The 14540-nt window shown below is 40.2% G+C and overlaps 1 protein-coding gene across 18 annotated transcripts in view; it reads left to right on the top strand.

Moving 5' to 3' along the window:
* Dgki (diacylglycerol kinase iota) overlaps positions 1 to 14540 on the top strand; it is a 450953-nt gene that overhangs the window by 404690 nt on the left and 31723 nt on the right. For 15 of the 18 annotated variants that reach the window (XM_052721135.1, XM_052721138.1, XM_052721143.1 and 12 more), the window contains one exon: positions 1664 to 2127. The exons of the other annotated variants lie outside the window; for them this stretch is intronic. In XM_052721135.1, the coding sequence (XP_052577095.1) occupies positions 1664 to 2112 (449 nt within the window). In that variant the 3' untranslated portion in view covers positions 2113 to 2127. Of the gene's footprint in view, positions 1 to 1663; positions 2128 to 14540 lie in introns of those variants that run through there. 18 annotated transcript variants of the gene reach the window in all.

Below are 14540 nucleotides of genomic sequence, written 5' to 3'. Positions count from 1 at the left end.
ATTCGCTTTTTTTAACTTTATCTATAAACATTAACTTTTCACTGGAAACCTTTATTTTTATATCAGACCAAGGAAGAACAAAATGTTAAAACATAATTTGACTTGTAGTCTTCAAGTAAAGAAGAGGTCGGGATTGGATGAGTGGTCATGTAAGATTGCCAGCATCAAGCATAGATGACACATACATAATTTTTATGTTCATAACACAGTATCAGGGGCTTCAAGAATAGAAGATAAAATGTATTGCGCAGTTACTCAGAACTCTGCTAGCACACTTTAACTGCATTATCCCATTTCATTATTAATAGTTAACAGCCTACAGGGCATGCATCATCCTAACTTTATGGCTGGGGACACAAGCCTTTAAATAACTGGCTTGATATCACATAGCCACTAAGTGGGAGAGTTAATTTAAACCCAGATTCAATGTCCAAAATATCCTTTTTTTTTTTTCTTTAACTTCACTGCATTTCTGGGAAAACAAAGAAATGATTGTCAGCATTAAGGTAAATTGACAGAGTTATTGAGAAGGGAGGAAAGTCCCTTCCCCCTAACAAGAGTTTATTTACTGCTGTGTAAGTAATTTCTTTTTAATGACAAAAGAAAACTGAATAAAAAATAACAACTTCTCCCTCCTGCTGGGAATGATTTGTCCCTGTAGAAAAAAGTGAAATACCGATGTCACATTTTCTCATAATTAGTTAGCTGAGTGAAACCGCTGCTTCAGGGAAGCCTGCCATGTGAATCCCAGGGGGAGCATTACATTTTAATGCAACATCTGGAAGCTGGAGTCCCAGTCCGTCAGAAGATAAGCCTGGCAGTGATTGATGGTCCTGTCCTCTGAGTTTCCTCTCCGTTTAGCGGCTCACACTTCATCATTTCCGTTGCCGCCGGAGTCACCTCCTCCAGTCCAGGCAGCTTCTCAAGACCTAAGCTCTTGGGTCCTTTTTTTGCTCTCTTCGCATGTTGATTTTCTGGAGGCCACACGGAGGTTGCACATGTTGGTTTTCCAAGCCTCTTAGAATGCTGCTCTTTGAGCCACTACCCGTGTGAGCATACTGAAGGGCACTTTCCAATGCATGTCTGTCCTGGTACGGTATAGGGGAGAATCTTTGCCAGCTCTACATCTGACAGCGGATTAATATCCAGAATATATAAAGAACTAAAAAGAGTATCAGAGAATTTTTAAAAGAAAGAAATTACTCATTCAAAAAATGGACCTGGCACCTGAACAGAGAATTCACAAACGAAGAAAAAAAAAAAGTATCACTAGATTCTTAAAAGAACACCAATAAGCTACTTGATTCCACAGTAGCATCTGAGTGGCCACCCCTGTTACACACACACACACACACACACACACACACACACATACACACACACACACACAGAGAGAGAGAGAGAGAGAGAGAGAGAGAGAGAGAGAGAGAGACCCTGTGGTCACTTTTGTGCTGCTACAGTAAACAGCAAACAAGGATGGCAGTGACCAATCTGTAAAATGTAGTGACTGTGGCCATAAGTATCAGATGTGTGGGCCAGGCTTGGAGTTGACTGTCCTTCATAGTATTGCCAATGACACACATTGTTGTATGGTACAAAACTCTTTGAGATATCAAAACCTATCCCTTGTTAACTCATTTTTCTGGGTTTTGATTTTTGTTTTCAATTTTGCATTTATTATTTGTGTGTGTGTGTGTGTGTGTGTGTGTGTGTGTGTGTGCGCGCGCATGCGCATGTGTGTATGCATGTGTGCATATCTGCATGCTGCAAGGCACACGTGGAGGCCAGAGAACAACTTGCAGGAAGGAGTCAGTTCTTTTCTGCTACTCTGGGTTTCAGGGGTTGAACTCAGGTTGTCAGGCTGGACCATGGGTATCTCTACCTGCTAAACCATCTCATGAGTCCATAACTCAGTTCTTTTTTCTTTGTATGTGTGGTACTGTGAATGAACACAGGGCCTCTATGTGTTCTAGGCAAGTACCCCACCACAAACTGTATTCCCTGCCCTCTGTTTATACATCCTATTTTGCCCAAGTTAGCCTTGAACTGACTACATTAGTCCAGGTAGGCATGAAACTGCAGTCCTCCTGTCTCAGCCTACTGAGCAACTAGGATTCCAGGACTGTGCTATTAGGCTTGATCATTTTTCTAACATGAATATAAACATATGTTTATATACTAAAATAGTTAACATATATACAATCTAGCTGCTTACTTCAAATAATAACTAAAGCAACCATTGTGAGCCATTTCCCAGATCAAAAATAAAACATACATAACTTGAGAGCTTCAGGTTGTCTGCCTTTCTGACTATATTAACTTCCCCAACCTTTCAGAGTAATTCTATTTTCCTTGTTGTCAGTCATATCATTGCTTATTTGTTTTACTACAGATATGCGTACCCCACATGCGAATTTATGTGTAATTGTATATACATACATGTGTAATACAGTTTTGCCTATTTTAAATCTTTCCAAGATCAATCAGGCTGTATATTTTTCTGTGATTTGGTTTGAACCTTTGCGTTTTAAAAAATATTTTATTTGCTCTTTGAAATTTTCGTGCACTTATATAATGTGTTTTGAGCATACCCACTCACCACTACCTCCTTCCAGCTCTTCTTAGTACTCTCCACTATTCCCCTCCAAACTTCATGTCCTTTTCCTTTATATTGTTATTAATATAATTAATAATCCTGAGTGCAGTTAATTAGTGCTGGCCATGGGTGTGTGGGTGTGTGGCCATCCAGTGAGCAATGGACAATACAACAGCAGCCATGCTCTCCTTCCCTTAGAGGATGCCATCAACTGAGGACAGCTTCTCTGCTAAGGGTGGGGTGCCTGGAGCCCCTCCCCTGTCAAGGATAGTATGTTTATTGGCTGGATCTTGTGCAGGCTTTGTGTAGGTAATCACAGCTGCTATGAGCTGTTATGTGCAGCCTCCATGTGGTCTCCAGAACACTACATTTCCAAGCTCTCTTTCCCATCCTCCAGCTCTTACACTCTTTCTGACCCTTCTTCCAAAATGTCTCCTGAGGCTTCGAAAGAAGGAAGAAGGTTGATAGAGATGATCCATCCACAGCTGAGCACTCATGGTCACTCATACTCAGCAGCTTGACTCTATATACCACTACCAACTGCAAGAAGAAACTTCCCTCAGTAAAGTTGAGAGCAGCCAAATCTGTGAGTACAAACATAAATATGTAGAAGACAGGACCACTTAACAAAACAGTAGGGATAGATTAACCCCCAGGGCTCTATAATCTCTCAGTCATGGGTTTTATAAGTTGAAGCAGATTGTATACGCTTTTGTGATTTACCTTTAATGAGTGTCATATTTATCTTGTTCATTTGTCACATGGTATAATGTTCTACCATATGAACACATAGCAATTTGTAAGTATAATCTGCCATTGATAAATGCTTATACAGGTGCTCGCTCTGGCAGCACATATACTAAAATTGGAATGATAAATGCTTATACAGACTACAGAGTTTTAGTTTGGGAAAATACTACCACTATGGATGTCCTTTTCCACAACTTCTTCTGGTGTCCTTGTGTGAGAATTACTCTAATGTTTAAGCCTCTCCATGGCAGTGGCTTAGTTGGGTGGTAGGCTGTACACATCTCCAGCTTTTTAGGTAAATAGTGTAAGCTGTCCTTCAAACATGCACTCTCAGATACAGTGGAGAAGATCCTCCATTGTTCTACCCAGCTGATACTTGACGTTAGTGGATTAAAAAATAGTTGCCAGTCTGATGGTAGTGTGACCTTGTAGCTTGTGATAGAACACATTTGTGTTCAGTATTTACACATTTGTGGAACATCTTTTCATGTATTTATAGGCCACTTTTGTTTATTCATCTATGAAATGCTTCATTCTGTTATTGGCCCAACTGCTCTCCCTTTGGGTATTCTGTATCTTAATGATTCCAAAAACATATTTTTGTATGCTATGGATACATTTTTCCTTCTCTCTGTTATAAATTTTCTTCAGCTTGTGGGTTACATTTGAAAGTTCCTTTGGGTTTCATCCAATAGACAGATGTTTATTATTTTAAAATATTTCAAATTATTAGTATTTTCCTGTAGTTGATGTCTTTGGGATGTTTTAAAGACTTGTATAACACAAAGTTGAAATCCTTATTACATTCTAAAATAAGAAAAAAGCATAGCTGCATTCTTTATTGATTTTGTGGTTTGGTAAGAAAGATGCACTTTTGCTTTTTTTTTATTGCTTGAGAATTCATATAAGTATATAGTGTGTTTTGATCAAACTCACCCACTCTTCTCCAATTCTTCCAGTACTCTACCACTGTTTTTCTCTCAGACATTCATGTATTCATTCACTTTAAAGTCCATGGAGTCCACTTAGTGCCATCAGTGTGTTCATATCCCTTTACTGGAGCGTGGGTAGCCTATCAGGGGAGAGGTTCATGGGTTAGAACCCCTATTTCATTTATTATCTACTTCCTTCACTGTTTTATAAAGTCTGTTCTGTCTTCTTGTTTGTCCTTTTTTAATTTTTTATTTTAATTTACATTTTCATACCTGCTTTATAAAGTAGAATGATTTTTATTAGATATAGATTAATTTACATAGCAAAATTATAAGCACACATACAGTTTAAATACATCTCTAAAATAAAAACTATGGAAAATTCAAAGATGAAATTATAAACCAACCCACATAAATATAGGATTGGTAAGATGACATAAAATTATATGAACAAAAAGTTATATACATCATTATAATCAAAGAGCTCAGTTATCATAGAATACTTTTCAGCTGGTCACAGAGAAATTATTACTATCATAAATCTTTTTTTTTTTCATTTTGTTGGTTATTTCATGCATGTGTACTATATTTACATCATTTTCATCCCTCCTTCTCCCCCAAATCCTCCCTGTCCCTTCCCACTCCCTCTCAAATTTATAACCTCGTCTTTCTTTAATTGTTGTTATATATGTGTGTATCTGTGTGTATAAATACACACATTGTATATATGTATATACATACACATATAATATAAATACAACCTGCTGAGTCTATTTACTTGTATGTGTTTATAGCTGACTGCTTAGGGTGAGATAACCTATCAAGTGACTCATCCATGTAGAAGACTGAATCTCTCAGCATCTACTAATTGCCTTCACTAATCACTAATTGTCTTCACCTAGGAGTAGGGCTTTGCAGAGTTCCCCCATCCATGTTGGCACATCAGTGAGTGCTGTCATTGTGTGGGTCTTAGGAGACTGTATCATCGAGATTTTTGTGGGTGCAGGAGACACTGCATCTCACAAAAGACGGCCTAGTCCTCTAGTTCTTACAATCTTTCTGTCCTTTCTGTGATATTTCCTTAGCTTTAGGGGTTGAGTTGTGGATAGATCAATGGGGATTGAGCACTCCGTGGTCAGTTGTTCTATGTATTTTGACCAGTTGTGGATTTTTTGGAATGGTCTCCATATGTTGCAAAGAGAAGTTTCTTTGGTGAAGAATGAGAGCTAAACTCAACTGTGGGTATAAAGATAAATATTAAGAATGCATTTAAAGGGGCTGGAGAAATGGCTCAGAGGTTAAGAGTATTGGCTGCTCTTTCAGAGGTCCTGAGTTCAATTCCCAGCAACCACGTGGTAGTTCACAACCATCTGTAATGAGATCTGGTACCCTCTTCCAGCATGCAAACATACATGCAGGCAGAACACTGTATACATAATAAAAATAAATAAATCTTTAAAAAAAGAATAAATTTAGATATTATACTGGTTTGAGAACATAGCAGTAATAGGTTCTCTTCTAGGGTCCATGATCTCACCAGCCACAAGTAATTGGCTAGGTTTACAGTACCAGGCATGGATTTCTTCCTATTTCATAGATCTTAAGTCTAATTAGATAGCTGTTGGTTAATCACAGGAAATAAATGCCAATATTGTAATAGATTTTCTCATTTGTTTTATTGAGCAATATGTCTGTTACTTTTTATAAGGCTTATTTATATTATTTACATGAGTATTTTGTCTTCATGTATTTATGCACACTACATGCGAGCCCAGTGCCTGTCAGAGGACAACAGAGGATGTCTGATCCTGTGGAACTGGAGTTAGACACTTGTGAGTTGCCAGGTGGGTGCTGGGAACTGAACCTGGGTCCTCAGCATTCTTAACTGCTGAGTCATCCCTCCAACCCCAGCACAACTGTTCTTATACCAAAACCACACTGTTTTAATTGTTCTGACACTGTTAAAGATCTTCAAGTCTGATAGAGGATAAACTTACAGATTTGTTCAGAGTGACTTAGTCATAGTAGCCTTTTCTGTTTATATAAAATTTAAAAGCAGTTTGTCATATTCTGTATTAAAATTTCATGAATAGTCTGGAGAGATGGCTTGGCTCAGTAGTTAAGAGTGGGTGCTGCTCTTTCAGAGGACCTGAATTAGGATCCCAGCCTCCACATCACCTGGATCACACTGCATGCAACTTCAGCCCCAGGAGATCCAGCATCTTCTTCTGGCTTTCACAGTCACCTGCACACAAATCACACGTACAAATACAAATAAATCTTCAATTTTTTTCATGAATATCACATGAGTTTATTAAACATTATGGAGAAGAGTAATGTCTTTATGGCAAAAAGCCTTCGGTTCCTAGTTGTATCTCTTTACATTTATTTGGGTATCAATAGTATTTTATAGTTTTATCATCTTCTGTTCGGCATATTTCTAGGCATTTTATATCATTAATGATGACACTTCATGTGTTGTGATTTTAAAATTACATTTTCTAAGTGTTTTTTTTTTTCCTCTGGCATACTGCAGTGAGGTTGACTTTTAAAAGCTTGTGTTTGTATCAAGGTTCCTGTTAACCTTTAACTTCATAAACTTTACACGAAGGGCTTTTCTCTGGAGAAATAATTCTGTATAGGTAACATCATCAACGAATACTGAGGACTTCACTTTACTCTCTCCTCTTATTATGCATGTTCTTCTCTGTTCCTATTCACATGGATGCAGAACTGAATAGATGTCGGTACAGTCAGCATCACTGCTGATCTCAAGGTGCCAAGATGAAAGTCATCTACAATTTCTATTAAGTTGACACTTCAATGCTCGGCAATTGACTGTAGATATTTTAAGTCTTTTCTTTCATCTTCATTTTCAAATTTGACATACAATGAATTTCATTCAGTATTCTTTTCTTCATCTTATTTATTCCCCTTTACCTGTTACTATAATGCATCTCAGTAATTGATTTTTCCAGTGGAAACCAGTATCATATTCATGAGAAGAACTCAAATTGGTTATCACATTTATCTCCTTTACATAGTGCTAGATGTCATTTACTAATAATTTATCTGACATCTGTGTTCATGGGTATGATTGGCCTTTTAATTTCTTTTCATTTTTTCTATTTCTGTGTATCAGTGACTATATGCTACTCCCTGTTCCATCAAATGAATGGAAAATGCATTCTCTTTTTCTAACCTCTGAGATACTTCACCAAACCCTTGAGCCATCTGTTTGTGGGATACCTGACTTTTCCTCCTATTTGTATTTCACAGATAAGGAAACTAAGACAAAAACCTAGTGAGTGGATTGTCCAAGATTCCAGACGTAGTTCATGAGGGTTAGAACAAGGATGCAGACTCAGGCCATCAGGATCCAGGACTGACTCTGAATCAACCCTCTGTACAGTGGCTCAACAGTATATCATCTCTCTTGGGCTTGCATCATCGCGATTCTGTTTCTCTAAAATTGAGGCATTAAAGTTCATGTTTGGTAGGAACTGAACTTTAAAGATGAAGAAGTGCTCATTTTCATGGCACTTGGCCTTGAAGAAAATCCATTTTTTTCCATTCCCATACTTCATAATTAGGGAAATAGGAGTGCCATTTCCTGCCAGTAGCCCTTGAAATTGTTGACATGTAGCTTTTCCTTCAGGAACTAGTACAACAAAGGAGGCATCCTCATGACTAGAAGAGTGGAATAAACTGAGGAAGGAAGGTGCTTTCCCCTTTCCTGTAAGCTGCTTATTAGTAAAATGTGGTGAGTGGAGAGAGAGACGGAAACATCTGCAGCCTTTAATTGCCTGCTAGGAATAGCTTACAATACTGGCCTCCACCGTATGCTACCTTGCAATGACTTGGGGCTAGCTAATGCCAAGTTGCTAGAGGATATTTTCCCCCATATCCAGTTTCTTACCCTTTAATCCCCCGTTGGTTTTCTAATTAGGTTCAGACTTTTTAGAGCTTGCATTTAGGGCTGATGCCCGTTCAGTTTCTGCTGCTTCCGTGAGTAATTTCTGCTCCTTTGCTTGCAGAAACCCTCTGGGTCCCGATTCCCTGGGGTTCATTCAGCCATATAGCTTCCGTCACCTCCTACTGTCCCTCTGGCAGACCACCTTCTTTGTCTTTTATTCTACACCCTCCTCCGCACTTTATTAATTCCTGTGTGTTGGAGCCACCTCCAGGAGCCTGAGGACAAACGAAGATGAATTTCCCTGACAACTTAAATGCTCGGGCTTTCTCCTTCCTTATTCTTTTACTGATTTTTAAAAATGTATTCCTTTACAAAATATTTCCTATTGAACGGTGTTGCTCTTAATTGACTCTAAGCCCAATGAATAGAGACATTGCCCTGTTCTCTGCCATGCCCTGGCACAGAATTGAATTCCTCTATTCAAGCCTTACTGTTACATTTGCTGCACTCCGTGGTGTTGGCAAACAGAAACTTCCAGGGCACATCTTTGAATCCCATTGCAGCCTCATTAATGCTGTTCCCTGTGGTAGAAGATAGGTCAGTCCTGGTCCTTTTCCAAAGAGATTCAGTTACTAATGTACTGAGAAGATGACCTTTTGCAGTAGTTTGAATGGGCACTCCCCAAAGACTGTGTGAAAAGGAAGAAATAGAAATAGCAGCGCACCCACCCTATTAGTCTTCCTTCCCAAATCCCTGGAAAATAGATTATCCGCTTCTGGTTAAAAATAAAGCAAGGGAACAAAACAGCTCCCCACTAGGGTTCCCAAAATCTGGTTAATGTTATTTTGTATGTGTTCTGACCCTAGTATGCTCTTCCCCCTCCCTTGATTGTAAGCATATGATCCTTTTGAACCTTTGGGTTTCTTTGGAGTGCTTTGTTGGTGATAATTATCTAACTATCTGTGAAGGCTGATTGTTCAGTGTGCTGTGGGAGGGGAGTGCTTTCTACTAAGATTGACTCAAAACAGTGCTGTGGATTGCCTTCTGGCACAGAGAACAGTTAAAGGAATGATTTGAAAATACTGAAAAATAAGAAAGTAGCAGGGAAATGGAGAGTTTGGAAGGGCAGAGTTAACCTCCTGATTGTGTTTACATGGAAGGATAAGATCAAAGACCATCGCATGACCTGATGCCTGGCACAAATGGTTACCATAGAGTCTTCTACCCCCATAGAAAAATGAATCTGCCTTTTGAAAAGAAAACATGGGTGCTCTGAGCCTTGGATTCTATCTACGCATTTATGAGAAAAGAAATGGAGAATTAAAGTGTGGTTATTTATTGAAGCTAGCCATTTGTTTAAGGTTTTTATTGTATGAAAACATGTGATTTGACATATTAATATCCAGTGTAGCCATGGTGCTGGGTTGACACAGTGGCAGTTTTTGTCATGTGTTCCTCGATGAGGATAATTGTTATTCCATTTCTGTTCTTCCTTGTGATTTCAATCCTACTACTCCAAGAAAACTCCAGTGTGCTCTTCGTAAAGCTGATTTACTCATTCCTCTTGCAATGGTTATGTTCCCTGAATCATTATGATAATTGAATGAAAAAAAAAAGAAAGAAAAAGGAAAGGAAAGGACATTACTGATCCCAGGTATGGTGGAGAAGAAAGTTTATTATAAATATAGATATTATAGTGTATTCTAATCAGAGGCAGAGACATCTGGCAGAGTCCAGAGTGGACAGGGGCAGACTTTGCTGTGCCATATGAGGAGAGAGGGTGAAGGGAGAGGAGAGAGAGTGGAAGCAGGTGCAGCAGCCAGGAGGCCCAAAGGTACAAAAAGAGTGGGTAACCCAAAATGGTTGGTGCTGTGGATATCACTCTGTATAAATAAAATGCTGATTGGCCAGTAGCCAGGCAGGAAGTATAGGCAGGACAAGCAGAGAAGAGAATTCTGGGAACAGGAAGGCTGAGTCAGGAAACACCAGTCCAGGGAGCAGCATGTAAAGGCATCAGGTAAAGCCATGGAATACGTGGCAGCATATAGATGAACAGAAATGGCTTAATTTAAGATGTAAGAACTAGATAGCTAGAAGCCTGAGCCATTAGGCCAAATAATTTAAATAATATAAGTGTCTGTGTGTTTATTTTATAAGTGGGCTGTGGGGGCTTGGCGGGACCTGGAGAGAAGCTCTCCAGCTACAGGTTGGATTATATAGCGATGAACAGCCTAGCCTCCTGGGCTGGAGAGTTCACAGTACAGGGCGGAGTATGCCAGCCAGCCAAGAGGGCCCTGTAACAGGTAGGGACTGAGGAATGCAGGGGGAACCTGGAGGCCAGAGTCTGCTTTGATATGTTAAATAGGCAGCTCAGCCATTCCTGCCAGGTTTGAAACCTAACAGTAATCACTTGCAACATATTCAAAAGGCATAACACTGTTTCAGTCATTCCCTAATAGGTCATTCATAGATGTATCACCTTAACCAGTATGCTCTAGTACTTTGGAAGCATTTGTTTTGTTTTGATAGAGAGTTCCCCAGGCTGTCCTGTGACTAGCTATGTAGCTACGCCGGACCTTCTACTCTGGATCCTCCTGCTTCTGCCTCCTAAGTGCTGGGATTGTATGTATGTAACACCACAGCCTTGGAAGCATTGTTTGTTTGTTTTCTTAATCACTGGATGTTTTTCTTGCCTGTGTGGTCTGTTATAACTATTTAGGCTTGGACCATTTTGGTTAGAGATAGATTCATTTGTCCAGACCTGCGACAAAATCATAGAGATAGATTCATTTGTCCAGACCTGCGACAAAATCATAATATCAACTAAATGCTTCTTGAATGGTTTTCCACAATGCTCCTGCAGGTCCTCTCTGGGTAGGTTTGGGTGTTGTATATTTTACGATTTTTTTCTTGACATCCTAAAGCATTCCCTGGCCAGTCAGTATCACTGCTCTGGAATAGTTCGTCATTATGTGTCTGTTTTACCTCAGAAAGGCAATTTGATTCTCTGCATTTCCCACACAAGAACCAAAAACTTGGTGTGTGGAAGCTACTGAAGCTTTAGCTTCTTGGACCAATCATGAAAATGTCTGTTTCGGAGGACCGGGTGTCATCAGCTAACAATACTGTAGTGGTATTTGGCACTCTCTGCAGCCAGATAAGGGAAGTAGAGTATTGCCTCACTAGGGAGCTAGGCTGTCTAATAAAACTCTCCTAGCCTGGGTATAGACCCTGATTTTATTCCAAATTAGCTATGTGGCCTTGAACATGTTTAATGTTATGGCGCCATCTTGGAAACTGGGAGGATAATAATTATGTGTATATATGATAGGCTTAGTGAGCATTAGATTAGGTAATAAAGGTGAACCTTCTAAATCTAAGCCTAACAAATAAAATGCTTGCAAATATTGAAAGAAAGAAAAATGTATAAGTATGAGAGAGGCAATCAATGTTTAATAGTCAAATCGGAATACATCCTTCTGTAAGTATAACCCCTGTGTCCTACTTACATGGGCTTTCAGCCTTAATCAGTAAACCTGTTATTTTGCAGATTTCCCAGGACTAGACATTTCTTTCAGGTGACAGCCCACTAGGCAGAGGGTGACTTCTGTCATTGTAAGTAATGGCTAGCCACTTTGAAGGCAGGCCAGGCCAGGATAAGTATCGTGGTCTGAAGAGGGAAGAGCCCTCCATAGGCTGGGTAACCCTTAACAAAGCATTCCTCTTTGTTCTTAATTTATCCATGGATCAGGCTGCACTGGCTGCCTTGAAAGTCCCGTTCAGCTCCGTGTGTGTGTGTGTGTGTGTGTGTGTGTGTGTGTGTGTGTGTGTGTGTGGCTCTGAGCTAGGGAAGAATGTCAGTGATGTAACACCTGAGGGAAAAGCAAACAGGACACCTACACTTTGAAGAAGTGTTGGGCAGACACTTGTGTGCTGGCCCCTAAGCCCCGTGTGTGGATTTCTGCATACAGGTGCCAGGGTGATGCCTGGGCTGATGTTAGCAAGCCAGGATGCCACTGCAACACTTCACCACGGAGAGGCAACCGGCTTTGCCAGTGTGTAAACGCTCTAGGGGGCTTCCCACTGGTTGTTTCCCCTGCAAGTTAGCAATATCCATTCCTCTGTTCATTTTTAAAAGGATAGTTTATAATCCAATAGAGTCTGCTCACTTCTCATCTACTGACAGACATGTCTGTTACCTTTCATCCTAGCAAGTGAAGGAAATTGTTTGGGCCATTGGGCCAAAAGTTGTATCAGAGTACACAAAGAACCTTATACCATCAGTGTCCCTGTTAACTGAACTGTCTTCCTGTGTGTCCCTCCAATCATCAGACCTTGTAACACGAATTCCTAAATGGTCTTAATAAAAAAACCCAGAACTAGATATTGGGGTAAATGCTGAAAGATCAGAGAGACAAAGGAGCAAACCACTGCCACATCTCACCTCACCAATTCCACGAATCCTCTGACTGAAATCCTCTGATTCCTCAGCTGAAAGGGGTCTAGCCGAAAAGGGATGCTTCAGCCTTTAGTTCCTGTCTCCTTACACCTTATATACCTTTCTCCGCCCAGCTATCACTTCCTGGGATTAAAAGGTGTGTGTGCTTCCCAGTACTGGGATAAAGGTGTGTGCCATCACTGCCTGACTCTGTGTTCTCTCCTAGACTGAGTCAATCTCATGTAGTCCAGAGTAGCTTTGAACTCACAGAGATCCAGACAGATCTCTGTCTCCTGAGTGCTAGGATTAAAGGTTTGTGCCACCACTGCCTGGCCTCTATGTTTAATCTAGTGGCTTATTCTGATCTTTGATCCTCAGGCAAGCTTTATTAGGATACACAATAGATCACCACATTACCTTCCTCATCTCACACCACTCTGCCTTCCCGTCCTCAGAAAGGATGGACCTCCTATGATGCTACTCTTCCTCAGCACTCCGATTAACCAGGCACCTTTCAGACTTAGGTATTTTAATATACTTTGTATGTTTTTTTAACTTTTAGGAAGAAGGTGGTATTCTTGGCCAAGATTATATTATGAAAATGAAATTCCTGGGGGAGCGCTACATGGTGGTGATGGGGTGGAAGAAGAGACTTTGGGCTCCAACTTCTCACTTGATGAAGTGTCCTGTCTTCATCCCTTTCTTGCCCTCCCTCTCCTTTGTCAGGTGATGCACTTCCTCCACGCTTCTGTGCTAGCCACCCTCTCCCATCTTTTCTGCTGGAGAAAACTTTCCTCTCCTGCACAACTTCTTCATCCTGCCAGGCAGCTCTGCCCTACACGGCTGGTCCTTTAATGCTCTGTGGACACATCTGGCTGTGTGGGAATCCAGGGGTTAACTTTCTCCCTTGTCTTTTCTTTCTGAAGGATGTTTGAATTCCTGTGAAGGTCTAGTCTTTATTTCACTTTATGACAACTGGGCCATAAAATCCAGCCCTTCATGAGTGTCACTGATGACTTCCTGCTATACTGAAATCTAGCTGACATTTCTCTCGTGAGCATGCTCACACCATTTGTCACACTGCTCTTGTTTCTTAGGCATATTGTTGCTTAGACAGCTTAGTAGGTAATGAAAGTTAACAATTAATTTTTACTTTTCTTGGGTTAGATATTCTAAATCTTTTTGCTCTTCCAATGACTATCATGTGCTCCTATGGGGAAAATATATATATATTTATAGCAGTTGCCAGCACTGATTACCTCATCTGTCCTTACCTTACTGTTTTTCAAAATTTACACATTTTTTATATATATTTTGCTGACATCTGTTTCTGAAAGTAACTCTTGCTGTATTTACTCTTCCTTGGCTTCATTTTGGTTCCAATGAGAGATGTTTTAATACTGCTTTTTTTTTTTTATTAAAAATGCCTCATTTTAGAGAGAGTGGTCAGTTGTGTTAGAGACTGATAAGGTGCTTAGTGTCCAACCCGATAGCCATTTGACCCATAAACCTATAATCTTCCAGAACTCTAGAACACACTCTTACTTGAATCCTGGCCTTAAACCCCATTTCCTTTCCCCTGCAGTGTTGACGTATGGTCAAAGCCAAAAACCATCCTCCTTTTCAGGCTCCATCAGCAGTTAGTTCTGAATGTACTGCTTGTATACTTTTCTCAACTTGAATTCCTTCTAGAGGTCCTGAAGGGCACTGTTAAAATAGAGCAAATAAATTCACAGAGGCCAATCACAGAAGGCATGCCAGCCTGAGGGAAGGGGTGAAGCCGGAGCCCCCGTTCTGCTTTCTGTCAGCTCTGTAAAAGCCAAGAGGAGCTGTGGGTCAGCACAGCCTTGCCTGCTATGTGGTACCTTCCACTCCTTAGTGAGGCTGAGCAGGGCTTTATGTTAATAC

Source organism: Peromyscus californicus, unplaced genomic scaffold, assembly GCF_007827085.1.
Source record: "Peromyscus californicus insignis strain IS unplaced genomic scaffold, ASM782708v3 Scaffold_6__1_contigs__length_162567912, whole genome shotgun sequence".
Lineage (NCBI taxonomy): Eukaryota > Metazoa > Chordata > Mammalia > Rodentia > Cricetidae > Peromyscus > Peromyscus californicus.
Note: the sequence above shows the minus strand (reverse complement) of the source record. Positions and strands in the feature narration are given on the sequence as shown.